This window comes from Clinocottus analis, unplaced genomic scaffold, assembly GCF_023055335.1.
Source record: "Clinocottus analis isolate CAN_PGR_092001 unplaced genomic scaffold, fCliAna1.0.p SCAF_2, whole genome shotgun sequence".
NCBI lineage: Eukaryota > Metazoa > Chordata > Actinopteri > Perciformes > Cottidae > Clinocottus > Clinocottus analis.
Window position 1 is genome coordinate 15154224 of NW_027175931.1, and position 27149 is coordinate 15181372.

The following is a 27149-nucleotide window of genomic DNA, read 5'->3' on the forward strand; positions in this document are numbered from 1 at the left end:
TTTAACCCCAATGAAGGAAAAACCTAAGGTCAGGGCAGTTAAAAAATCACTTAAGATTGTGAGACAATGTGCAGGTAAAAGATGAAAACAACATTGTGTAATACATAAAGAAATATATGTGAGATATGTGACCAAATATATTTGTCCTTGTTTCAAAAGTTAATCAATAAACAATATTTGTTACTACATTCATTTGCTTTGTTTAAAATGTGTAATTTCCCAAAGCGCTCAAAAGGATTAAGAACGTGTCATTGATTTATGCAACAGGAAGTTAGCATCACACTGGTTTCCATTGGATTTAGGATTATTGCAGAAAATGATCTCTGTGTCAAACATACATTTATGATACTTATTAATCTTCACAGATCAATGATTTTTGAAGTGTAAAGTAAAAAGCTGACGTTAGACTGTAAAGGAACTATATCACGGTCACGCAACTTCACATCTCCACCACAAAGCTAAAGGAGGACGAGCGGAGTCGTCTCGTTTAGACACTTGTTAGCCGCCACATGTGATATCGTGGAACAAATCATTAATATCTCGTTAGCTTCTGTCAAGTGCAAACCTGCAGAGCTCCAAGCCATAACACAATACAAACACACTGACTGAGACGAAGGAACCTCAAGTGAAAAAGATGAAGGCTCATTTCTGCAGCGGTGTCCAGGCTGACAGCGTCTGGACCATCTACATTTCATGCTTTTAAAATCTGGACCAACTGTATAGCCCTGATGTGCTCTGATTCAGCATAATACAAATTGAGGTCTTCTGCATTTTGGAATCCAAAAGTCATTTGACTTTCCTCAAAAGAAGGAAACATTTGTGCAACTTTGAGCATGAACTACATCAACGGCATCCAATTAAATATTTTCTCCCAGTTAAAGTTTCCTTTAGTGATTCTGATTCAACAGTGTTCTTGTTACCAGTGTGAAGGGTTGAGCATCCCTGAACCCCGACTGTTCTTTGTCTATTTGCAGAGAGGCTGGCTCCCACTCTGCCAATGGGATTATTAGATTTGTGAGCTTGGCAGCAATCAGCCTCTTTAAATAAAGAAATGGAACCTGTGCAAATAGGCACCCTTTGATGAAAAGAGAACCTTAACTGACTCGCAAGACATTTCATAATCAAAGAGGAGTCGCTGTATCCTGATCCTTTACAGAGAGAACCATGAGACACAGGCCTTTGCTGCCTGTATAGTTCACTATAAAGTGAGTTATAGTCTGTTTGCATGTCTACGGGTTTTCTTGTGGATGTTTTTGCGACCTAAAGAAATGTTAACTTTTTGTTCCAACAACAATAAACTAAACCCAAATGCTTTCCTTCTTGTAAAAAAAGATCCGTTGAAGCATTTTCTGTCTGCCTGTGTCACCAGGGCGGCATCATAAATCAATGACACCCTTCAAATAATGATCCGCATAGGATTAGTCAAGTAGTTGTGTTTAGAGAACCCAATTTGCACTAATCACAAAGTACAGCTAAGACTGATTGGAATGCCTGCAATGTCCTGTCCTACAGTTTACAAAGTTTTCACAGACACCATACTACAGAGAGCACACAGCATGGCTATCAAACTAAATGTATGTTGAGTTTTGACAGCTGATGTGACTCTAGGGAAGAATCATGATCTTTGTATTTCTTTCAGCTCTCTCCAAACGGACTCTGAGCAATAGGTGCACTTCAAAATGCATTTGGGCCTTAACTGTCTTCAACTTTGATGACCTACCAATGCACCTTGAGCTCCTTCCCTGCTGCAGCCAGAACCCTTCCCTGGCCTTGTTAGCCACCCATACGCTGGACTTGTTTGCACTGCTACAACAATCCCTGCATTTCAGCGACAATGCTGTGCTAACACAATAACCACCAACACTGTTTGTAGTAATAATAAAGCAACTTTCTTTGTTGTCGCAGATGTTGCTAATATGTTTACTCTAATCTTAAGCTGTGATTTCCACTCCCACACCCGAACACGGTGTCAGGTTCACCTTTGTTTTGAAGCAATCAGCTTCTCTTCCCAGGCCTTTTGAAACACGTTTATGCTGCTTGCTCAAGCCGATACTCAACAATGCTGCAGATTTCCTGCCACAGGCAGGTGCCACGCATATTTGTACCACTAATAATGGAATGGGCTTTGCATCAAGAGGCCAACAAAACCCACATTCGATTAATGTTCTGATGTGGGACAAATTCCATGAAGAAATGGACCAAATTAGATTTTTTTCCCCACAATCACAAATTTAGCCACAATAACCAAATAATTGGATGGAGGCAACCAGCTTGGTAAAGCATACAAATGACCACGGTTTGCTTTTGTTATTATTTAAGGGAAAACATTTCATTGGGCCAATGTTGGGAGGTGTAAACAGTAAAAGAACAGGTTTTGTAAAGCCCATCACTCATTCTCAGGACAGGTTTCAACACAATGACGTCACATTCACAGAGATAACTGAGACAGTGTAGAGATGTTTTGTGTGCTTACCAGAGCTTGGGTTGAGGCTTGGTCAATAGCTGCTACAGACAGTGAGGTACTGGACTCTATGTCATCTAAAGCAAGCTCTATGTTTTCCTAGATGCAGGAGGGATAAAGGCTGGTTAGTAACCTACAGGAGACGAGATCATCAATAAATCAACGGGTAGATTATGAAATGAGCCATCACTAGATTGGATTGGGTTAGTGTACATTTGTTTGAAATTAGCCAATGCTTCTTAAGTATGTCTTATTTACTTTTGCAGAGCGGTATAATTAAGTTGTCTTTGAATGTGTTTTTATCTATTCATGCAGACAGTTTATAATATCGGTCTCTGAGATATCCACCCAAAACAATGGAGAAGCATGGAATCCAGGGTACCCAAAGACTGATGTGAACAGATTCCGTTGCATCTACTTTTAAAAGGTTGAATGCATTAGCTGCGGTCAAATAGGAGATAAGAAAGGAAGCATTGAAGCCTTTCCTTAGCATCTTAGGATTCTACAGGCTTTTATCCAGACTGTCACTTTATACTTCCAGGACATTTTACTCAGATAGGAATCTTCCTCAGTAATAAGACCATTGTTCTGTAGATTATCCAGAGCAGCTGAAGGTAATTTTCCAATGCCATGCACACCAATCCATTCCCATTGGCCTCCATTGTATTGGGTTCTATTGGCATCTCAAAACAGAAACTGTTTGCATAGGTAGATACCACTAGAGATGAGAAAGTAAATAAACAGAACATATATCATCTTGTTTTGAGCAAATTAACCATTTAAATAAATTGACTTTTGTCTTTTGAAATAGAAACACGCTAATGTGTTAATATATGTGTTCTGTCAATGTTTGTGGTTGTGCTCTGTGGGCAGCTCTCTCAGCAGCACCTCCTTGTATCTCTCCAACTCCTGGACGAAGGTGCGTTCATGGAACAGGGTCTGCAGCCTCTCCTGGGTATAGTTGTGGCAGAGCTCCTCAAATGTGGCTCCCCGCTGCTGCTGAGCCAGCCGAGGGTTCTGGAAACCCGGTGTGTCCACGATCAGCAGGGAGCACAGAGAATGCTGACTGGACTTCAGAGCCCTGAGGGACACACGTATATCATGAAGCTTTTTGATGAAGCTTTGACACTGAGAAGCTGTTGATTTGTCCAAAGGCATTCAATTTACAATGACATAATACATAGAAAATCAGTTCAGCATTAACCATAGAAGAAATGGACGAAGTCTTTGTGACACCACCATTTGGTTTGTGAACTGATGTTACGAAGGCTTGTGTTTGAGTGCTTGAATCAAGAGAGAAGTCATTTTCTCATACAATCACAGGAGTCGCCCTTTGGTGGTCAGTAGAGAATGCAGCTTTACACATGAAGATTTGGCTTCACTTCAAAGAAGGCTGCCACCTGGCTTTGACTGATCCTCGTTCTGAATATTATATGGCATACAACATAGATAGAGACAATAAAAGAAAAATCTGAGGGTTGGTGTGCATGGTGCTCTTAAGAGAGACATTTAGGCCAATACATAAACCTAGTGGGTATACGGCGTGTATATCATACAGTCAAAAGAATAGAAGTAGTACATGCTAACCTTTAACCTTAAAGCTTCAACAAAGAACTACACTCATCCAGCCGTACTCACTGTTTGGGATTTCATCTTTTATCTAATTGTATTCATACACATCAAAAATTCAACACTTTCACTTCATTTCTGTTGTGAAATCTGAAATGTTCAACCAATTGTGGTTTCTTTGAAGTTAGAAACAGTTAAAACAGTATAAAACTGGAAGGAATTAAAATGTCTCAATAGATGTGTGTACGCTCTGAAAGGAGCTAAAGTGTAACAATGTTCAAACTGCAGATCTAGAAGACAGACAGTCGTCTCTGGTATTTGAGCTGGGATGTGAGTGAGTAACGGTGGTAACGACTGTCAGACAAAGTTGAAACAGCAATTTCAAAAATCTAAACTAGTGCATCAGCTGATCCGGAGTACCTATCTGATAGCAGCTTGTTCAAAACTATTTTTATTTTAATTTTTTTAGACGAAGACTTTGAGTGAGAGCTGTTTTTAATAATTATCATGAATGCTTTTTGAAAAATAACTCTCAATAGGATCAAAATAATAAGGTAGCGTGATTGGATTTTTCTTGCCTGTTAATTAGGGAGATGACCAGAGTGAAGAGCTCCGAGTAGAGTCCGGATGCCATGGCCTCCAAGCACTCCAGAGCTGTGACCTTAGAGCCTGAGAGACAACAGATCAGAGTCAGAGGCAACAGGAAACACATTCCACTTAACCCCAGTCTACAGCAGACATCCTCTGCTCGGTCAGTGCAGGCCTTTCACAGTACTTTTTTCCAACAACTTGTGCTTTTAGAACACTATTTGAAACCTCTGTAGCAATCCTGGAAAAAAACTACCGAGGGATGATAAAACCTCAATTATTTTGTGGTACAGACCTGAATGTGTTAAGTACATAATACTTGCAATTACTAAAGGTTAGGGCATATTCTTAGTTTGTTGTTTAACTCAACATTTCCAGATTTAAATCCTTCTCTTAGACATACATTAACAATGCAGTATTAAGCATTGGTACAGTACAGTACATATGATCCCAATTAAAGGGCACTTTTCTAAACTGTTCATCCCATCAGGGGCAGGACAACCACAACTGACCAAATCAGATTTTCTGTGAAAAGCCAACACGATCTTACAAAAGGTTGGGGTTAGACTCAGTCAGGGTTTTACCTGAGCTTTCCCCTTGGCTGGCCTCGTCCGGCCCTCCTCTGAAGGAAGTAGAGTGCTGCAGTCCTTTAGCCTTGTGCTTAAAGATAGAGGAGGACAGCTCCTCCAGGGTGCAGCCCAGAAGGTAGGCCGCTTTCTGGGCCCATTCATGGCGGGCAAATTGTCTACGACCCGCTGAAAAGGAAGTTGAAATGTGTTTTTAAAAAAAATAGATATGCAATAAGAAAGTTGATGAAGATAATAGCTGCAGAAAGATGAAAAAAGGTACAAATGGTTCAATGTGAGGTTTCTGTCAGCTGCTTTGTGCTTCTACTTTTCTGAGCTGTAACTAACCTGAACTGAAAACACATGTCAAAGTACCAATAGCATCAACCATAGTCTAAGCTTTTAACCCTCAGAGCATTAGTGTTCTGTGTGTGCTGACGCACGAGGAGTATAGAGATGCGTAATACAGACGACTGACTGACAGGAGATGAGCAAGGACTTGACTCTCACATGAGGAACATGGAGATTGGAACTGCATCTCTTTGGTGCGTTTTGGGCCACCAAAGAGACATGACAGCTTTTTTAATTTGTTTTAAGTATAGCCACTTTAACCATGCTGCCATTGGAAGTGGCAGGAAACGACCAGACCATTTAAACGCCACTTCTAATGTAATAAGAGCTGGAGGCAATGGCCCTGGAGCTACTGCCAACTGGTTAGATTAAATTGGTAATTTACAACGGCAGTTATTTTATATCTAAATGTGCCCTGGAATTAAAATAAGTAAAAAGTCAAATCAAAATGCAACATTTCAATGACATGTTATGTTAAATATCCCGACGCATCATATTGAGACAAACGTGTTTTGCAACGCTGAGCTAGCTAATGTTCCCTCAGCTGCAGAGACACGAAAGGGATCGTTAGTAAAGTGATGTCGGAGTCTTCTTGCAACAGCTCCAGAGCCGGGAGTGAGCAAATATGACCCCAAGTACTTTCAAAATGGATTCATAATGCATTTTGTCCATCACAGCAGTGGCTGACTTCATGTCATACTATTTGTTATGTCATGTTATTTCTTCACATGTATTTGAGAAGGTGGTTCTGGGAACTTAATCAGAAAGAGGCCTTCAGTTACAAACACTTGAGAACCCCTATGGCTGAATTCATAAATATATAGTTTCATTTTTTAAACGTTGAGATTGCTTCGGCGTGTCAAATAGTTAACTTGTCAAAGTTGATTTACCAGTAGGGATGCATCAATCAGACCTTCTCAGTCCCGATAGGACTTATCTGAGACCAGTGTTTCATGAATTAGCTGTATGAGTCATTCTGATATGTGGAGGGAAACAGCCGGTCTGACTTGAACACAGCTCATCGCCTAACATGCTTAAAAAGATGCCAACAATAAATATACATGAACCAAATGGAATAGATCCCATTATTACTCATATCCGATCCAGTTATTTGAGTCAGAATCAGTATCTCTATGAATTAGACACATGGTCTACTATTCCGCCTGTGAAAACAGACACTTTGCCCCAACTTGTGGAAGTGAAACACTAAATCCCAAGAGGAGTAAACGGCTCCCTAACAAATGGTAGCAGTTATTAAAAGCTGTATGTTTCCTACCAAAGGCATTTGAGCAAATACAATAAAAGCCTGAAATAGTTTAACTGAAGTTGTCTTTAGTATGCGGTGGAAAATACATTGAAATCAAACCGAACAACTGGGATTAAGATCTTTGCTCATCACTGGTGATCACACCCTGACTATCAGTCTGCATGCAGAGTGCGTCTCCATTTGGTCTGGAGGAGATTCAAAGCCCATGTGTTGGAGGGAACCAAGGCCACATGACAGCCTTCACAGTCAACCAATCAAAGAGTGTATAGACACAGAGCCGATGAATCAACTGGATCCCATGCCAAGCAGAAACGGCACAGGGATACACGGGTAAGCTGCGAAATAAAAGTTCTGTGGACGAAAGTCAAAACACTAACTAGAGAAGTGAAAATCAACAGGCTTTGCTTTGCTTTTGAGATCGTGTTGTACCGTGACAGCAGCTCAGGAGCTGAATGTGTGCAACGCAGGAGGCATCAGAAAGAACAGTTTAAAAAGGGACGGCAAAGTTCTGATCCCCATGATTTTCATCTCACGGAGGAGAAAAGGGTGAGAGCGAGCGGGAGAGTCAGCATGAGGCGAACAAGACAACATGAGAGAGAGAGGGAGATGAAGAGAGGAGGGGGAGGAGGAGCAGAAACAATAAAAATGCTAATGTCTTAAGGCCTGGGAGGAATGATAAAGGCATTACGACGTAAAGTACAAACAAGGGAGCCTCTGAAAGAAAGTTTATTTTAAGTGAAAACAGTCAACAGCGTGTGTGTTGTTTTCTCCATTACCTTCATCTCCGTCTGCGTTTGATTGGCACAGCATGCAATCATGCAAGCAAAGAGAGAAAGTTAGAGATAACACAATTCAGAGAGTCATCAAAACATACACATTAGCATTAAACAAGTTAGCGGCATGTTGGGTCGGGTTTAGATTAGAAGGGTGAGTCTCCAGACAAACAACACACGTTACAAAGCTCACCATTGTTGTTTTGTTCAAGCCACCAGACAGACTTTGTCCCAACACTGTTGTCATGTTGATGCAGGTGTCAAAAAGCTCAACCCAGGTGGGGTGATTATATTAAACCTGAGCGAGGAATATTTAACAAAGCCATGCAAGGAGTCATTGTGTGTGTGTGTTCATGTTGCTCATGCATGGTTTTACAGCTGGCGAGCACATTGGCATAACATCCTAGAAAATGTATACGCTTTGAGAACATGTGACTGAAACTTTAGAGGAAAGACTAAAAGCACTCTGCCACAAAACGCCCTTGTATTCAAACCAACGAGCTTGAGTAGACAGAAACCTAGAGGGACACAGGTACACGGACTACTTGCTCTCCACTACTCTGCCCACACTTGGCTTGGTTCTGTTTCTCTTGAGTTGGTCTATAATTACACCATGATATGTTGTGCATAAAGCCAGGCCCACTGACAAACTTAGTTTCCCAGTTTGGTGTGGAAAAACGTGACTGGTCGGCAGAGAACCTGAGCTCAATCCCAGTTTACACCTTTGGGACGAACCGGAACACTGACTGTCATCGCTGGTGCTCGTGTGGCTCAATGTGAGCAAATGCCTGCACCCAGGCGCTAATATCTGGTGGACAGATCTGAAATCTCACACAGACATTCATGCTTCAGAACCTGCACCCATACAACCTAAACTATCTGCATGCTTACGTAACACTAAAGTTAGAGAATGTCTCTTTAAATTGACACAGTAATCTGCTTGTAGTTAAACAGCATCTGATGGAAAAGCCTGTAGTCCTGGTTGTAAAGCAGTCGACATGCTGCCTACAGACAGCCAAGCCTGACACCTAGTGGCTGTTGTAAGAAGGTCAACTGCAGTCAGATCTTTGCTATTCTCTCTTAATAACAAAGAGTAAGATTTTATTTTGGCCTCCACCAGACCGCTGGTGACTTAAAAGCATGTGAAGCTTAACGGTAGCATGTTCAGGCTACCAACAGACTTTAATCTGCACACTACGTATACAAGTCTTTTTACCCCTAACGTGCCTCATGTGATCATAATGACCAACATCTTTGATCTGGTAATTAAAGTAAAAGCAGCGAGACACTAAATGGATTTCACAGTGTTTTTAGTCTTTCCTGTTCATGAAGAATACCAAAAAGTCCTTTAATGAAAGAGGATGTGACACAGTGAGCGTCATCAGTCCTCATTTTACACTGAGCTTGGACTGATAGGGGGTGAAAACAAGAGGTGGGGTTTTACACAACTTCTGCGATATGTGTCACAGAAATACTAAATGACATGTATGTCTTTTGTTTGATTAACCTTGCTCTTTTTTGTTCCTTGCTGGGTATGTGTGGCCCAATGTGTCTTTTACTGTCATCCCCTAGAAAGTCTCTCCACCTCAACAACACAGGCCTTGGTGAGGCTGGTCTCTTCATTTGGTCTTTTATCTGTTAAGTTACTGATGATGAAACAAAGTTTCCTGGTTGTGCTGCTTCAAAATAAAAGCTTTTAAATGACAAAATAACAGGCATACTTTTATTGTCAAGACTTTAAAAGAAATTAAAGGATTCATTCTTTCTTTTACAGACACTTCTTTGACCCTGAAACATATCCTCTCTCTATCTGATCAGGCATCGAAGTGTCAAGGACACACACATGTGGACACAGGATCACATGAGTGGCATTAATTGTAACCATAGCCTTAGTAAATAGAATCACACAGTCAGGAACACAGAGGTTCTCTTCTGGTCCCGACCGGTAAAAAAAAAAGGCACAACCTTCCAGTGAACTGGTGTACTCAAGATTTCAGTCCGTTAAGAGTTCTTACCTTTCGTGGCCCCTGCGGCCCCTAAGTGGTAAACGGCCCCTAGGATGAGCCACAGGGCCTTCTGCTCCTCACCAGAGACGCCCAGCACCTTCATGGCTGCCTGCAGCTTGGTAAACTGCTGCGAGGCTCTCTGCTTGTCTTCAGGCTGGAGAGCAGGAGCAGATCAAAGTGACAGGAAGTTCCAGCAGCAGACAGGTCTTTCCATATTTCATTTATAAATTGGCCAATATTAGCTTATTGGACAACATGGGCTTATTGCGGATCACACCCTGCTTGGATTTATTCCCTTCTTCTCGCTTATCTTTTTGCCCTCTCTCCTTCAATTTGTATTCTGTCATTACTTTGTGTTTCAAATGGCATTTGTATGTTCCCAAGCTGTACTCAGGTACTTATCTCTGACCTAAGTTTTGTAAAATAATAACATTTGTTGTCGCCTTTGTGAGAAGATAAATTAAATATGAATGATCTTTTTGCAGATACATCGGTATTTGCAAATTTCTTGGCTAATAAATAACAAGAAAGTGAAGAATTTGTATAGAAACGTTAAAGAAATGTTTTGACACCAGGTCAACATTTAGTTGTCAGCTTGTTCAGTACATTTTTGTTCCCAATTATGAAAAATAGATGTATAAATGTCAGAAAATTAATTTCCACCAATATATCATGGCTATGGTTTTTTTTAAGACCTCCATTTGGTATCGGCCTCCATTTGTGTACTGGCCTTTAATATCGGGCTAAGACAAATACATAGAACATATGAAGGAAAGCATCTGGTGTGATTACCTTAGACTGCGGGAGGATCCCAAAAGCACTGTTCTCAGCCAGGTGGTTAAAGTGCAGCTCCGTTCTGGAGGAGAAAGAGGAAGAAGAGGAGGAGGAGGAGGAAAAGGAGGAGGAGAAGGAGAGAGGGATCAGCCTCACAATGTTGTTGTGCAAGAATTTCAACATAATTTCCATAGGTACACGGGGTAGAGAGTAGGTCAACAGGGGAAGGAGTTCAGCCCAAAATAATGGGAGGACCTGAAATCTTGAGTGGTCATGTAACAAAGACAAATGGACCGCCAGCAAAACTGCAAGTTTATGCAAATACTTTAAAACAAACACAGCCACAGAAAGATGGAGAGACTGGTCGAGACAGATGGCGGGAGGGACATACAGACAGACGGACAGACAGATGGAGTGAGGCACAGACAGACAGAGGTATGGCCAACCAGACAGACAGACAGACGGCGACAGACGGAGGAAGGGAAAGACAGACAGACAGACAGACGGAGGGTGAGAGGGAGAGAAAGACAGACAGACAGACAGATGGGCAAAGACAGACGGACAGATACAGACAGAGGGAGGGACCCATTATTGGTGCAGAGGCAGACAAAAAAAAGTTTGACTGTCATTGTGCTGTTCATGTTGTTGACTAGGAAGTGCTAGAGGAGTCACCTGAGGCTGCTGTCGGCTCCGGCCATCATGTAGTAAAAGACGTTGAAGGTGGACTCCGCCTCGGGACGTTTGCTCACCCTCAGTTTCTCCAGCAGCATTGTCTGAGCAGGAGGAGACAAGGAGTCAGGTTGACATAAGAGGAGTCAGGAAGAGTCAGGAGGAGACAAGGAGTCAGGAGGGGTCAGGAGGGGTCAGGAGGGGACAAGGGGTCAGAAGGAGACAAGAGGAGTCAGGAGGAGACAAGAGGAGTCAAGAGGGGTCAGACGGAGACAAGAGGAGTCAGGAGGGATCAGGACGAGTCAGGAGGGGCCAGAAGGAGTCAGCAGGGGGCAAAAGGAGTCAGAAGAGGTCAGGAGGAGACATGTGGAGTCGGGAGAAGACAAGAGTCAGGAGGTGTGTGTGTGTGTGAGAGAGAGAGAGAGAGAGAGAGAGAGAGAGAGAGAGAGAGAGAGAGAGAGAGAGAGAGAGAGAGAGAGAGAGAGAGAGAGAGAGAGAGAGAGAGAGAGAGAGAGAGAGAGAGAGAGAGAGAGAGAGAGAGAGAGAGAGAGAGAGAGAGAGAGAGAGAGAGAGACCTGGATGGAGGCAGAGGCCACCTGCCCTGCCTGGTCAAAGTCCAGGGACACTACGTGGGAGAAGCGGCTGGCGTTGGTGTTCATGGAGGTGGAGCTGTTGCCAAAGGCCTCCAGGATGGTGTAGACCGCCTGCCACTTCTCAGCTAGGTCATCAGAACAATGTCAAATAGATCATTATGTGTTCATGAGGATCAGAAAGGAGTATTGTATGCTGCCCTTTGTTTTCCACTAAATACTTGAGCAGGTTGTCTTCATCTTTTAGAATTAGAAGTAGAATTTTAAGGAATGTTTCCTTACTTCAGAAAGCAATATTTTACCATTTCTGCCTGTTCTGTGTATAACATCTTAATACTAGATAGATGTATAGTCTACATTTGCATCAGAATCGTGATCATAATTCATGAACAGAAACCAATACTTACCTACATATTGACACATTAAGTCATAATATGCCAGTGGGCACTGCATTAGCATTTAAAAGCATTACATTACTGAATGTTAAACTGTGAAGTAGTGTTGCGTAGTTACTTTGAGAGAAAACAGAACCAGAACAGCAGCTCTCACGGTGGAGGCTTAAGGTCACTTAAGGTCAACTGTTTGACATGTCTGGTTTGTTCAGTTACAGTATTACCTCAAAATAAAGTCATTGAGATAAACTGTTGCTTCGTTTACTGTTGAGAAACACATTTGCTTTTTAAGCAAGTTAAGAAAAGTGGGGGCCATATTACATTCAAGACAAGACATTTACAGACATCTGTTCCCACTGCAGTGATACAACAGTGATACAGGCTGTAGCATCACCATCCTGTGTGACTGCTTATCAGACATCCATCTATCTATTATATCTATTCATGTATTTATGTGATGACTGCTGCCCTCTTTCTGCCTGGAGGCTTACCAGAGAAGATTTTGCCTGTGCTGCCGGCGATGGAGACCAGGTACTGAACCAGGTGCTGGCAGTTGGTAGTCTTGCCGCTACCTGACTTGCCCAGCAGCACGATGGACTGATCCTGCCGGGTGGTGAGCAGGTAGCGGTAGGCAGACTGGGCCACAGCGTAGATGTGAGGTGCAGAGTCCTCACGCCGACAGCCTTTGAACATGTGCATCACCTAATGAGGAAGAGAGACACAGCAGAGAGGTATAAAATAAATTGCCAGTGAATCAATATATGTGAGAATCAATACAGACAGAATACTTTGGACATTTTATTTTCATGTGTTCAAATTTGAGCTGAAAGCAACTTGTCTGATGAACAAGAGGTCCACTTTAATGAGGCAGAGGTAAAGTTGTTGGGCTTGAATCTTTCTGTTCGTGCCATTCACTCGAGATGGACCCCCAGGAGATGATGATAGGTCATTCAAAACCATGAGCATTAAAACAGTATGCTGCTGTGTTCAGTGTCACACTTACCTTCTCAGAGTACATGGAGGGTGTGCTTAAGGGGTTGATGACTACCATATTGGGCCCAGCGTAGGTGTGGATGAGGTTGCCTCCGTAGCGCTGCCTCAGGCAGTGCATCACACTGGATTCATTCAGATAGAGCAGTGAAGCCAGGTCCTCTGATCTGTTGGATGATGGAGGGTTGGCCTGCACACAGAGAGAGATGAAGATGCTGCCATTCAACTAGTAACCAGTTGCACCCCTGTACTATTCATTTAAATTAGAGCTTGGATACTACATGTCTCAGGTCCAGTGGTAGCTTAGACATGTTGTATCCGGTATTACTCTAGGGTGGTCCAGGGACAAAGTAAGGGGCAACAGTTGAGTGGTGAGAGCCACTGGGGAAACCCAGATAGGGAAAAACATTGTGGCCAAATGTTAACAACTACCAAACATCCCAACTGTCCTGTCTGACCTCTCATCCACCTATCCCATAATGCCTGCTTGCTGTCAGAGTCCTCTGTGTTCTATCGTACCCAGGAGTGAATATGAAAAACAAATTGGTCTGGATGAACAGTTTGTATTAAACTAACACATAGGAGCTACTGAATTGGATTCCAACTGGTGCACTACCATTAACAAACTCCCGTTCACCTTTTCTACGTCATCTTCGTCCACTTCCAGTATTGTCCCATCATGCTCCAGTTTGATCTTCACCTTGCCCTCCGGCAGGGAGCCGGCCTCTGTCTTTACCATGGTGGCTGTGAGGAGACAAAATAAGACAGGAAGCACTGAGACAGTAGCTATTAGCCAGCTGGAAGTGCTCACACTCGTCTGTTTATCTTTACTGCCTTATTCAAAGGCCAAGACAACTTTGGAGCTTGCAGACTACAAGCAAGCTTTTCTGGTCACTTCGATTCACTTCCTTCTGCTGACCATCTGTTTCTATCACAAAGAAAACATTCCCTACTAGGAAAAATGTGATCATATTTGGATTAATATGTCTAATACTTCTGTCTTTCGTGTTTCTGTGGATGTTTTCGAAAGCATCTGGTCATAAAAATAATCTGGGAACAATGCACAGCAGTTTATATAAGTAAAACAGACGAGCTGTTATGATTTATAGTGACCTCCAAGAAGAGACAAGCAACAAACAGTGTAAATCATTGTTATTCTCCCCCCATCTGATTTTCTGCAGTGGTGACATTTTACTTGGATAGGTTTCCATTGTATTTTTTTCCGACTTCCTCCTAACTTTGTCTTTGAGAAACCTACACAATCACACTCACGTAATTCAGAAACTACCAATCCATCTAAAAACCTATTCAAATCCTATTATTTTTAAAATAATAATAATAATAGTTTCAACTTATATAGCTGTTTTCATAGTACAAAAAGACTTTACACATGATACTTGACTGTTAAGTAAAGATACCCACATTTTTTGAGAGAAAAATTGCGCCTTAAAAGCTTAGAAAAGTCCAACATCGGAATTTTAAGACGGAAGCAAAGTAATTCCATCTCACCCAGGGAGAAGCCATTTTTGTGGACAAGCCAGACTTTCTCTGATCCATACCAGACTTGCTCCGCTGCGATCTGCTCTTCTGTCTTCACCTGGAGACAGAAAGGACAAGGAAAAAATTGACTGGAGAGCAGGTACGGGGAAAATATTATTGCCAAGTCACTGGACCATTCATAGTCACACTGAAAACACAATTTTGATTAAAAAAAAAAAACAGCACATGCTGAAAGGTTATTAAGGAAAAGCTTGCCAAGACGGTAACCATGCAGTGGATGACAGTGGACTCAAAAAGCCTCACACTGCCCCTTCAGGCTACTCTGTGTGTGTGTGTGTGTGTGTGTGTGTGTGTGTGTGTGTGTGTGTGTGTGTGTGTGTGTGTATCTGTGTGTGTGCACGTGTAAGGAAACATAGCTCAAAATAAGCCTTTGGGGGGGTGAATGCGGAATTAATGGCAACCCAGGTAACAAAAAAATAACAGGGTTTACCTGGGTCCAGTGAACACAAATGGGACAAAAATGAGGAAAGAACACCACAACAATACGTCAAAAAAAATAAAAACACATCTAAAAAGGGAAATGGCAAAGAAAAATGAATGATAATTTTGGATGTATACCCAAACGACACAATTCAGTCTCAACTACTGGTGACTGCTTACATTTGACATCATAGTATTGGGAAAAGTGATCAAGACACTCTGCACACAGCAAGCAAATGGTGAGACACAGCACAGTTCAACATTCCACCGAGCAGGGTGATCACAGGTCGAGCTGGTGGGGAATTACACTCAGACCTGGGACTGCTGAGCGGAAGCAGCATGAGATGCCTGAAGGAGAGCCACAGGGTCCTCTTCCACTGATCCCTGAGATTTGGCCAGCATGAGGAGGTCAAAGGTTACAGTTATATGTGAGTAGCACATAACACAGATAAGCACACAGAAAAATGGAAGTATCATATGTGTAGCATTACATCTGGACAGTGAAGTGAAGTTTGTCATACTTAAGCAGCAGAGCTGTGAGAGAAAACCCAGTTAAGTGCACAAGTGAGATCATCTATTAAAGGACTTGTTGTGATCGGTTTGCTGGTTTCACAGCAGATCAGCTTTAATATTACACTTTCACTGGAATATTGTTTACAGATTCATAGAATAAAATGGTTGCATGAAAACAAAAAACATTGGGGTAGCAGCTGAATGTAATAGTTAGCCACACAACACTCACACATACTTCTTTATTAAGATATGAACATCATACATGCATGCCAACCAAAAGATACAAAGCACATGAAGTAATGCCACCGAGCAGACTTTGGTCCAAAAAAAAAAAAATGCTTGTACATTCGCTTTCTGAAAGCCACAACGTGTGGATTTGGCCTTTCTTTTTTACAACATGCAAATGAAAGTTCTCAGGAGTCACTTATTCCCGTACTTTCCTTCTGCCTAAACAAAGATACATAAACCCTACATCTATATCTATACTGGATTAACAGAGATTATATTATGTCATTATTCTCAGACCATTGCTATCAGACCGTTCTTTAAAATGTTGTTCCCTTCATGCCAAATAAAGAAAATTGTTTTCCCAGATTTGTACACTTTGTAGCTTGACCTGTCTCCATGTCCCTTTTCCCCTGCTGACAAGCAGCCTTACAGTCACAGTAAGGTTAACAATAAAACATAACTAAATCTGATAAGTCAAATAGCGGTTCTGGAATGAATTCCCTTAAAGGTTTTGATTCACATATAATAATAATGAAAAGTGGTCGCTGACTGGATTAAACCCTTTCAACTTTTTGTATTAGTCATAGCTTAATACAGATGTTGGAAATAATACAGACATGGGAAATGAGAAAAAAAGGGAACCGTTAGAAGGATTTCGGCCCTTACACTCTGACAAGTCACACGAGCACAAACTCCAGCCAGGAGGCCCAGAGGAAGGCTGGAGGGCCGTGGTACCTGGACAGAAGACGAAACACTGACTGCTAGCTCCAGCTTAGCCACAAAGCAACCACAGCGAGACAGCGACAACCAGCAAAAGCAGTGTGTTTGGGATATGGAAAGAAGACAAGAGAATGAGGGACAAAGAAGAAGACAAGGTCAATATGGAACTTTGGATGAAGAAAATGCAGTGCATAAAAGCAAAGAAAAAGAACATTATGGGAAAGTGAAAATGGCTTTGCAGTGAGTAATCATGGGGCGGAAATGATTCCAATACACCGACAAAATGATCAGTGCAAACCTTTACAGTTATTGTCAACTATCAGTTACACTTTAGTAGGCAGCGGGTCACCTACTGACATCCATTTGGTTAGTAACTTGTTAGTAACTTAGTTACAAACTAAGATCATTTGAGGGAGAAAACCTTCTCCTTTGTGCACCATCGTACAAACACAAAGGTTTATGCAGCTGCAGAAAGCAGGTGTCAGTTAGATTTAGTAGTCTACAGCTGTTATTTCAATGTGCCAGATATACAGTATATTTCATCATCAACATTTAGACAAAAGACTGGACCAGACTGGATATCAGCAGATACCCAATATTTCAGGAATCAGGTAGGGGACGTCGATGCTTGCTTTTGTGAACTCATTGGGAAGTTTCTCAAATGAACAAAAGAGTCCAAATCTTCAACTTGGAAACTAAGATTAGACTTTTGAGAGTAGCCATAGAAGTAAAAGTGATAACGTTTGAGCCAGGACAACAGCAAAGGTGATATATCACTCCGTCATGAGTCACAACTGTTCTGCCCCAGTCAGAAGAGCATGAGACACCCTCTACTGTGCGTCTAAATATGTACACCAATAATGCAAACAACTTATGAGAGATATCTTTAAGGAGGCTGAAATTCTGAAAGCCAACTGGATTAAGCTCATAATGCAGACTTCTTTTTAGGGGAACACCAACAGTGATAATTTGACTCAGTCTGTAATCTTTTCTGCTGTTAAGCTAGATGTTTGTTTAAGGCACAAGAGTTTGCTGTTTTTAGTGTATGCGTTGGCATGAACAGACAAAGAGACAGAGCCAAACCAAGACATAAAAAAGTGTGCAGATGTGCAGCAGGGTGATTTACAGGGGCACTGAAGATCCTCATCAGGCGCCTCTGAGCCTCTTCGGTGGGACTGAGCGGTTCATCCTGAAGATCCAAAGCAGCAACACATCAACACTAAGCCCACCAATAAAGCTCACAACTAAAACTACATACAAGCACAATGTCACAGAACCTATTCCTCTCACAAAGCAAAGAGTGTCTTGACTCATCCTCCCTGTAATCCCTACAGGAGACTCTACACACTCACACGTCTGTCATCAACATTACATAGCAGCTGGGTTAGTGTGGAATCAGTTTGAACATTTACCTTGGGAGAGCTACGAACTTGGTCTTTTCAAAAGGTGCTTCAGTCAGCATGCACACTAGCAAATCAATGCTTCACACATTGTACAACAGTAAATTGCTATTTTGATAGCAAATCCAAGTTTGTTATTAGATCAACAGTTGTGTAGGAAATAAAGTGTGTATGACTGATCGTAAATTTTGGTCAAAAAGTAAAGAAATACTTCCTCGTCCTCAACTGCCACTGTAGCCGTGGAGCAAGGCACTGAACAATGGAAGACTTGTAAAATAAGATGACTTGTTAAAACCCTTTCTTGTTCTAGAGTAGACAAAAGTTCGAGACTAATAAAGGAGTATCTTAAAGCATTGGACAAGTAAACAGGACAACAAACCAAGTAACTAAAAATACCACCAATAATCACCAGCAAGAGAGAGAAACTAAGCTATTCTTGAGTCTGGCCTAATTATTTTCCCTAGTAATTCTGGTATGCATTTTATTTTGAATTTCGCAGCATGTGGCTAAAACCACACTGAGGTTACACACACACGGTGTCCGTAAGCTAACTCTAAAGTGCCCTTCCATTTCAAACATGCATTTAAAATGTTCATGCACTTTCCACACCAATGTCCCAAATATTGACAAGACGTGCAAAGTGTGGACAGTGTACCTCTTGTTGACTGACAGCAATCTGTTGAATGTGAATGGCTCCTTGAGGGGGGGCCAGTGCACTACGACTGAGACAGGGAGGAGCAGGGCTCACAGAAGTTGCAAGCAGAGAGGGTTGAGGAGCTGGGATGAAACGTGTCGAAGGAGTGAGGGATGGATTTTTTTGGGACACTTGGGTAGCAGAAGGAGGATTTGTAGGGGTGTTTTTTTTTACAGCAGTTGATCTGGGTGCAGGTATGAAGCCAGGAGGCGGAGACAAGGGTGAAGGCTTAGGAGCTGGGATAAAGCCAACAACTGCTGGGAGAGATGTGGGTCTGGAATGAGTTGATTTGGACAACTTTGGAGCGGAGTGCTCAGAAGCCGTGCTGGTTGGGTTTACAGCAACCAGAGGAGGTTTGGCCTCCTCTGTACCTTGACCAGAGCTTGTAGGTTTGACCTTGTGAGTGGTTTTATCCTCCTTCTCCTCGGGCTCAGCAACTTTTCCTACTGCCTTCTCATTTTTCTTCTCCAACTCGATTTTTTCTGGTCGTTCATCTTTACATACTCTGGGGCGAGGCTCCCTGGTCCTGCCTCGGATCATGAGGTTTGTCAATCCTCGCGAAATGTCATCTTTGTCTTCCGTTTTGATGACGTCATGTTTAAAAAAGAACCCTGACATTGGAGGGGCCTTAGGCACTGAAGCTGGGGCGAGCATCACTTTAACTGCTTCAGCAGCAGGCGTGGCTATATGTGGCGCTTTATGTGACTGTTGGGTTAACACAGTGGCCTCGTCCTCTTCTGTGGGTAGGACCTTCCTGACAACACGGCGAACCACCTTTACTACTTTCTTTCGTGTCAGACCCTTATCATCCGTAGTATCCATCTGGTTGTTGCTGATGCCTGAAAGTTTGATATCACCGTTGGCTGCATTATTGACCAAGCCTTTACTCATTATGCCATTTTGCCCTTGCTCACGGTTCAAAATTGGCTCTGGGCTCAGGGGAGCTTGTTGTGGTTCAGGGCTTTTAAATTGCTCAGCCTCCTTTGACACTGGCTTAGGACTTTTGAAGCGTTGAGGCACTTTAACAGGTATCCTGACTTTTGGAGGGGAGGGACTTCGAACCCGAGCCACCGATTCCGTTGACGAAACTGATGGGGGACTTGTTGCCCGGAATAACCCCCTGCCGGGGTCTAGAGCTGGCACTGACTTGGACCGGTTGGGCAACCCTTCACTGTCTGGCTACTCATAGAGAGGAAAGAGAGGAGGTGTTAGGACACCATGTCGTTATGTCTTTAATAATCAGTCAAAATATGTGGTACCTTCCTGGGTATGCTGATCAAACATAAATATGAGGACAAGTTTTAATCCAAAACTACCACAACTGTCTATCTGCAGAAGTGACTGAACAGTACTCGTACTAACAGAGCTATTTCCTACTGACTGGCTATTTGAAAAACCCTGAAATCCCATACAAGGCATTCTTAAGTGTTTGTTGGGCACTAAGATGCTGTAAGGAAGTAAGGAAATGTCATGGAGAACTAACTGACAAGCCATTTGTTAAAACTTAGTAACAATTGAACCGCTGCTTACAGTTTGCCATGTTACTCTTACAAGTCCTTCTCCACATATTTCAAAGGCTGTTATAGATGAAGAAGCCTCAATGGCCAGCAAAGGGGTCTACAATTAGACCGGGTGCATGGTCTTAAATAAAGGGTGAGAGGCATGGTTCCTTGGATGATTTCAACTGCTAAAAATGCTTCCATATAATTTTACTTATTTTCTTATCCACAAAGCCAGCAACAAAATGGACCTCATGCAAGAACCAGATTTGCTCTTAATTTACAAAAACTTTGTCCAAAAGCTCGACTTCCGGTTCTGCAATGTGAAGTTCTTCACTTAACTTTTGGGTAACATTTTTTCGATTGAAGAAAGTGATAACGGTAGCCTTTTGAAGGATTTTGGGCTTTTAAGCCAAATATCAAATCTCATGCACCTGCTCATGTCCAGGTGGGATTCACCCGGTTGGAATGTGTATTCATGAGAGGGCTGTCGATACAGATTGCACTTTCCGGGCCATTGTAGCTCTTTACGGGCCACTGTTTACTGTTTTACTGTTTTTCCTTAATGTCTTATATATTTAACCTTTGCTTAAAAACATTTTGTAAACAAGTATTAAGCGCAGAATCCGGCGTCAAATTGCATGTATGTGAAAATGTACATGGCCATTAAAGCTGATTCTGACAAATATTATACATCTAAATCTCACATGAAACACTTGTACAAACAACTTCACAGAAAAAATAATGGACTTCAAAGAGGTTCAGACTATGAATATGAAAATGTTCTTTGACTGTTCTCTGCAGAGAACATCTCGATAAATCCAGACATGGATTGGCTGACAGAAGACAGCTCTTACATATGTACCCCGGAGAAACATATGGACTGCATTTACTTACACTTTTGCTTTCTGGCTGGTTATCTTCTTTGACCTAAATGTGTTGATATCAAAAAGACAACTCGATCAAAACCTGAACACTCTATGAAGCTGTTCGTTGCATGCAGTGCAAACCTCAAAACATGCACATGTTATGGTCTTATACATAAAAATGATTTTTGCACGGCAACATCTTTCTCTAGATAGAAACCCTTAATGCATTTACTGCATTGGAAGTGAACTGGTCAAGTGTCCAGGAAATGACGGATAGTACAAAGCTGGAGCTACTAAAACATGTGCTGATACATGTGAGCGAAAGTCATTACACTCTTAGTGTGATACATGCAAAGTCCACGAATATCTAAAGACGCACATATTAATACACAGCTTAAAACACTGGAACACCATGCAGTGTAAGAGTGCTTCATGAAATGTCCAAATGAGACTTCCCTTTTGCTCCCAGAAGGAAAAGCGAGATGAGAAAGCCATGTTGGCTTATCAGCTGTCATGAGCTGAGATGGATGAGATGAGAGCAGGAGGAAGAGGAGGTGGAGGGGAGCTAGGAGAAGAAGAATGGTAACAACACAGACACAGATGAATAGCAATGAGGATCTTCAGGCTAAAGGGATCATTGGACTCTCAATGTAGGCAGAACCACATTGAGCAAAGCAGTGACTAGGGTCTGGGAGAAGCAAAGGATGCACAGGAGATTAGAGCAGGTTTAAAGAAATGAAAACGCAAATTACAAAAGAACACCACTCAAAAAAATCGAAAGATATCAACATCCCACTGTAGCCTGCATAACTCTATGAATTGTGAAGTAGGCTTCGGACAAACACAAAAAGTATGTCTAGGGTTATTTTAGAATACTCATGATCATAACTTGGTCTGGTTGATATGGAGAAAATCAAATATCACAATATTTTTGACTAAATATCTTGATATCCATATTGCAACAATACTGTAGGGTTGACTAGCAGTGCTTTCAAAAAATATATACAAAAGGTAAGAAGGATACTCTATTCAAAACACAAATAACTTCTTTTTAAAAAGAAAAATTATGCATTTAAAAAACTAAAATATCGTGATTCATGAACAGCCATGAGTAGTGAATAAATATATTTACTGTGGTTTTTTATTTGAATGTTTTTTCAACTCTTTTCACCACAGCCAAAATGGGACTTATATTACACTTGATATAATTTACATCTTTGAAGAAACCTTTTACATCATGAAAAAGTGTTTGAAAATAAGGATTGTCACACAGCCTGCGTGCCTATTTGTTCCTTGTGACGTACGTGGTTCTCAGCAAAGACAGACAATGATTGATGTGTTGAGGGCTGACAGTAGCAACACTGCAGTCTGTGGAGCTGCTCACCTGTTAGCATGAAAAGTTGTAAGTCACCATGGACAGTACAACCTGTGTGGGAGTGGCTAGGTTATTCCGTTGTTGTCTCTCCTGCAAGTGCTGAAACCAAAACGGGCCTTTGTTTCAACTCGCCATCAGTAGAAAACCACAATGTAAAACAGGTAGTGTCTTTTTTGTAAAAGGAGTCACGCCGTTACAGCGGTGTGGTGCTTCTGACAAGTTTGCTGACAAAAGGTAAAGGATTAAGTCAAGGGCTTCTAAGCCTTGTTGAACTCTAATCCGGTTTTACACAAAATAGAACGAAGCTGATCTCCAGAGATCTGTTAGCATTCCAGGTCTGGCTTGGCTCTTATCAGAGGTCTCTGAATTAGACTGCTGACTAACAGGTGTATTTATGGATCAGACAGTACTGTAGGGATGTGGGCCAGACTCCTCCTTCAAAGAGAGGCCAACAGAGCAAAAAAAGCCTCTATAGCGGTGCTGTAGTCATACTTCACAGACATTTTAGATGTATAGATCAGTTGACACAAACTATCAAACCACACCACCTTACGGTCTCCCTGAAAAATATTTGATGTCATCACATTTCAGAATGCAATATTTTTAAAAAAGGACCATTTCTGAATGTGACAGGTTATCATTGAAATGGAGACAACCGAGCCTACATGTGTACAAAGCCAAAAGCAAGCTCACACACATTCTGCAGGAAGAAACAAGCAGCTGCTTCTTGCTGTGCCAATGTTGACAGTTAAGTGGTTTGTAGTGGACTGGTGATATCTGGGGAGGAGGTCTAAAATAAAGCAGACTCATAAAGGACCTAACCAGATTTGAGCCTCTGTTACATTACAGGGAGGCTTAGATTTGAACAAGGACAGTGAGACCCAGTCCACATCTACCAGAGTATGATTAGACCTGAGCTAACCATCACCCATATATGACAAACATAAAGAACATCAGATAATACCACAGCAGTGTGACATCTGAGCATATTGTACATGTATTACAATGAGATTTGTTTCAGATTCTTGGGGACTGAAGTGAAAATCAGAGCCTAATAATTGACCCTATGCTAAGCCCTGCTACCGAAAAGAGCAGTGGCTCTTTCGTACAGCTGTCAAAGCTACGTTACTATGGAGCCACGCTGTCGCCAACAGCCCCCGCTGGAGAAATATTTGAGCCAACGAAAAAGGGATTGCTTGACAATTAATTCCTGTAAAGCCAGGGTTACAATCATTAACAAACAAAAGCAGCATGTGCAGACATTCAGTATACATTCAGTAGCTAGCATAACGCTAATGCTATTTAATGATGTCCTAACATACTCTGTTAATGTTAGTTTAACAGGTTTTAACATATCTCCTTCCTACTCCTCTAGGCAAGAAGTCGCCCTATTACACAAAATATAATTATGTCGAGCTCATAAGTCACTAAACCAGCCTGGACATGAAGAGCATCGGAATGAGAGTCTTTTGGTAGCTAGCCGATGCTACACTATGATTGGCCAGTCTGAGTTCCAGAAGTGGGACTTGGCAAAGGGTCAATTGATGTAAGAATTAAGAAATGTCTATGAACTGTCATTGTTGGGGAGATATAACGTGGGATTGGTCTGTGAATTCTAGTCAATCTTGACACCAGAACATAGAGGTTCAGTGAGAAAAGGATGGCATTATGACTGAAATCCTCCTTACCAAAATATTTGATTATATTTCTCACATATGACAAATGTATGCAAAATAACATAAAGTCCTCAAACTGATCTTCAAAACATAGAACACAGTAAGCCTGAATGGTATTCGTCTGAACACAAACACCTAAACCTACAAGTCAAAGTGACATTTGCTTAATAATGAAAAGCTTATCAGAGTGGCACAACTCATGACACTGAACTGAAAACAACAAAACAATTTACTTAATCTCAGTCTAAACTACATCTCCCAACAGCCCCACAAGGACTGAGGATGTACCTACCGCTTCAAAGCTGCACACAAGCTGCAAAGGAATACACACTTTTATTTAATACTAAAAGTGTGTATTCCTCACACTTTTAGTATTAAATTATCGCACTCTTACTGATTAACGTAGGTAGGAAAAGGAGAACCATCACTTGGCACAAAAGCTGCTATTGTAAAACGCTACAATCGGTTAGAAAACTATGAAGCTACCCCCTCAGCTAAATGTAGTCTAAAAATAGTGTCACTGGCTGTCGGACCTCGAGGGCCCACGCTTGCCATTTCCCCAAAAACACCCTGCTTATCACACAATGTACTACCTGTTAGTGAATAAATTCCAAATTCCTGTATCCAAATAGTTCCCACAGTCAGCAATCAAACAGAACAAATGGGCCAAGTCGAGGAAGTCGGAGAAAAGGGTCGGAGACAGTGGAAAGTGAAACAGCAGAGCCGAGGAGAGGGGGAGCGCTCTAATAGCCCGGCTATTCCTGACGATGGACAGACAGGAGACGTGGGGACAGCTGTTGTGATACGGGGGTGTTGAGCAGGGGTAAAAATAGCATTGAACTCCCCCCAGCACCTCAACAGTCCAATCAGCAGCCACACATACTGCTGCAGTTGCTGTCTTCTTAGCTGCCCCTGTGTGGGTGCCCGTGTGTGTGTTCGTGTGTGTGTTCGTGTGTGTGTGTGTGTGTGTGTTCGTGTGTGTGTGTGTGTGTGTGTGTGTGTGTGTGTGTGTGTGTGAAAACGTAGCTCAGGGCCTGCTAATGTAAATGAGGCCCCTGTTGTATTGGTCACCAATACGAAAATATAGAATTATACAAGTATAGACTTGGAAAATGACATCATGGTGCATTCAGGGTGTTTCGGGGGCCAAACTGACACTCTAGTGTGATACTGGTGCTTATTTAGATATGGAGCCACTGTTCAAAATGAACTTTGTGACTCAACGGTTCAGAAGACCGGCAGCTGAAAAGATCCACCAGACTTTCTTGTGTCACGTATTAATTTGTTTTAGTGCATTTTATTGAGAAAATAAGGTAAGATGTTGAAGACTATTGAACACACAGAACAGCTCTTCAGCACAAAGAATGATAATGATACATTGTGACCAACAGACCCGCGTTGAGAGCAGACATTAGTAACGTTGACAACAACAGCTTTTTGTTATTGTGTAGTTATATAGTTTGATTATGGTGCGTTCATGCTCTATTCGTTAAAAATAAGTATTGGATTAAAGTCAATCATAACGTTATCATGATGTGTTCACATATAATCTTGTAATCATTTTTGGTGATAAACTTGAATGACTCCATATGTCTGAAGGAGATGTTTTAATATTTGTTTAAGTCTTTACAATAACTTAGTGGTGGGCCGTCAGGGCCGTCAGGGCCTTCTGAGCCTTCACTGATGGCAGCACTGCTTTTCAGGGCAGCAGGTTTATCCAATCAGATTGTTGTGCGCACTGTAAAACAGCTGATAAAGTGATTAGGTTTTTCAGCTGTAAAGACGCATTGAAGGCGGAGGTAGGAAATACACGGCCCACACTGCAATCTCTTATTAAAGCTCATCATTAAAACAGTTTTATCAACAAATAGAATCTTAGATGGATGATATGAAACAGAGAACAGCGGCACATCTTCAACTCTGAGAAGCTGGACCCAGCAAAACGTCTGCTGAACAATGAATGAGTCAACAAAAGTTGAAACTGAGTTTCAGCGGTAGACGCAGGGAAACGATGAAGACGGTACAGTAAAGGTTTTAGTCTCATGCAAGTGGCTCAACTGTTATAGCTGTCTGACATGTTTACTACGGGTTTCTGTCAGTCACAGTTGTAGACTTGTTCCTGAACATGTGCAGAGACTAGTTATGACTAGTTATGTCCCTTCTACTGGTAACATACCTTGACACTGTGTTCAAGCATCATGTGCTGGTTTAATCCCACGTCCAGTTCCTCAGCGGCCTTGGCACCAAAGCTCACTAAAACCTTCTTTCCCTCTATCCATCGGCCTCATTTGATTGCCAGGACACTCTGCATGTCTACATTTGAGTGTACAATTCAGTTGAGTGTGTCGTAAGCTACACCGTCTTCCTGTGTGAAACTGTTCGAGCATAGCAGAGCAAAGAAAAGCAGAAGCAGAGTGGAACATGTCAGCATAAATATTACGCAGGCTTCCCTCTCTGCTGGAACTGAATTAACAGTGTACATACTCTCAAAAACACCCTAGTTGAAGGTAAACCTACCAATCAAGCATATTCTCACAGGAATAAAATACAGATTTATTAGGAGGGTTCAACACTAACTGTTAAGAGGTTGCCACCAGTGGCTGCCGGCCCATAAACGGCAACGGAGCTTGGCCCCACCCAGCTCGAGCCATCAAAAAAATAATAATAATTTTATCAATTATAAAAAATGTAATTATATGAATACATAATACAAATTGTCACTATTTGTGTTGTTGAGCTATGGAATATACACAGTAATATTTGTGAAATACGATATCTGTGCCAAATATCTGCTTTTTCTGCTTCTCTCCTCTGCTAGTGCACCGTTGCAACGTTGTAGTCCATCTCGGACGAGAATAAAGCATCTTAAATACTTCATCCGTGTTCTGACAGTGTTGCGTCATGCAGACGATTAAACAACCCGGTTCATATTACTTTATGAACGAGGATGGAATAAAAATTAACGAAGGTATATGAAAGTGAAACCCAGGGATTTTACACAGAGTACAAAGCTACAAAACTGTCTTTTCAGTTTCAAACCTGCTGAATGAAATACTTTAGCCCACTAACAATGTGTGTCATATGTGTGTCACATATCCATTTATGTTGTGATAGTTTATATCAGAGGTAGCCAACACGGTGCCCACGGGCACCTTGTCACCCGCAGGGACCACGTGAGTCGCCCGCGAGACGTGTTCTA

The 27149-nt window shown here is 41.9% G+C and overlaps 1 protein-coding gene across 2 annotated transcripts in view; it reads right to left on the reverse strand.

Moving 5' to 3' along the window:
• The window catches only part of myo18ab (myosin XVIIIA b), a 129290-nt gene that overhangs the window by 71845 nt on the left and 30296 nt on the right, over positions 1-27149 (reverse strand). The window contains exons 1-19 of one of the 2 annotated variants that reach the window (XM_068584422.1): positions 24544-24870; positions 22284-22373; positions 21355-21464; positions 20928-20959; positions 18493-19710; positions 17564-17626; positions 15292-15360; positions 14506-14593; positions 13634-13740; positions 13010-13186; positions 12498-12708; positions 11600-11742; positions 11028-11128; positions 10374-10437; positions 9591-9735; positions 5203-5373; positions 4609-4699; positions 3350-3542; positions 2474-2560 (exon numbers count right to left, since the gene is read on the reverse strand). In XM_068584422.1, coding sequence (XP_068440523.1) covers positions 2474-2560; positions 3350-3542; positions 4609-4699; positions 5203-5373; positions 9591-9735; positions 10374-10437; positions 11028-11128; positions 11600-11742; positions 12498-12708; positions 13010-13186; positions 13634-13740; positions 14506-14593; positions 15292-15360; positions 17564-17626; positions 18493-19710; positions 20928-20959; positions 21355-21394 — 3000 coding nt within the window. In that variant the 5' untranslated portion in view covers positions 21395-21464; positions 22284-22373; positions 24544-24870. Of the gene's footprint in view, positions 1-2473; positions 2561-3349; positions 3543-4608; positions 4700-5202; positions 5374-7578; positions 7591-9590; positions 9736-10373; positions 10438-11027; positions 11129-11599; positions 11743-12497; positions 12709-13009; positions 13187-13633; positions 13741-14505; positions 14594-15291; positions 15361-17563; positions 17627-18492; positions 19711-20927; positions 20960-21354; positions 21465-22283; positions 22374-24543; positions 24871-27149 lie in introns of those variants that run through there. The other variant, XM_068584424.1, reaches the window with a different exon arrangement.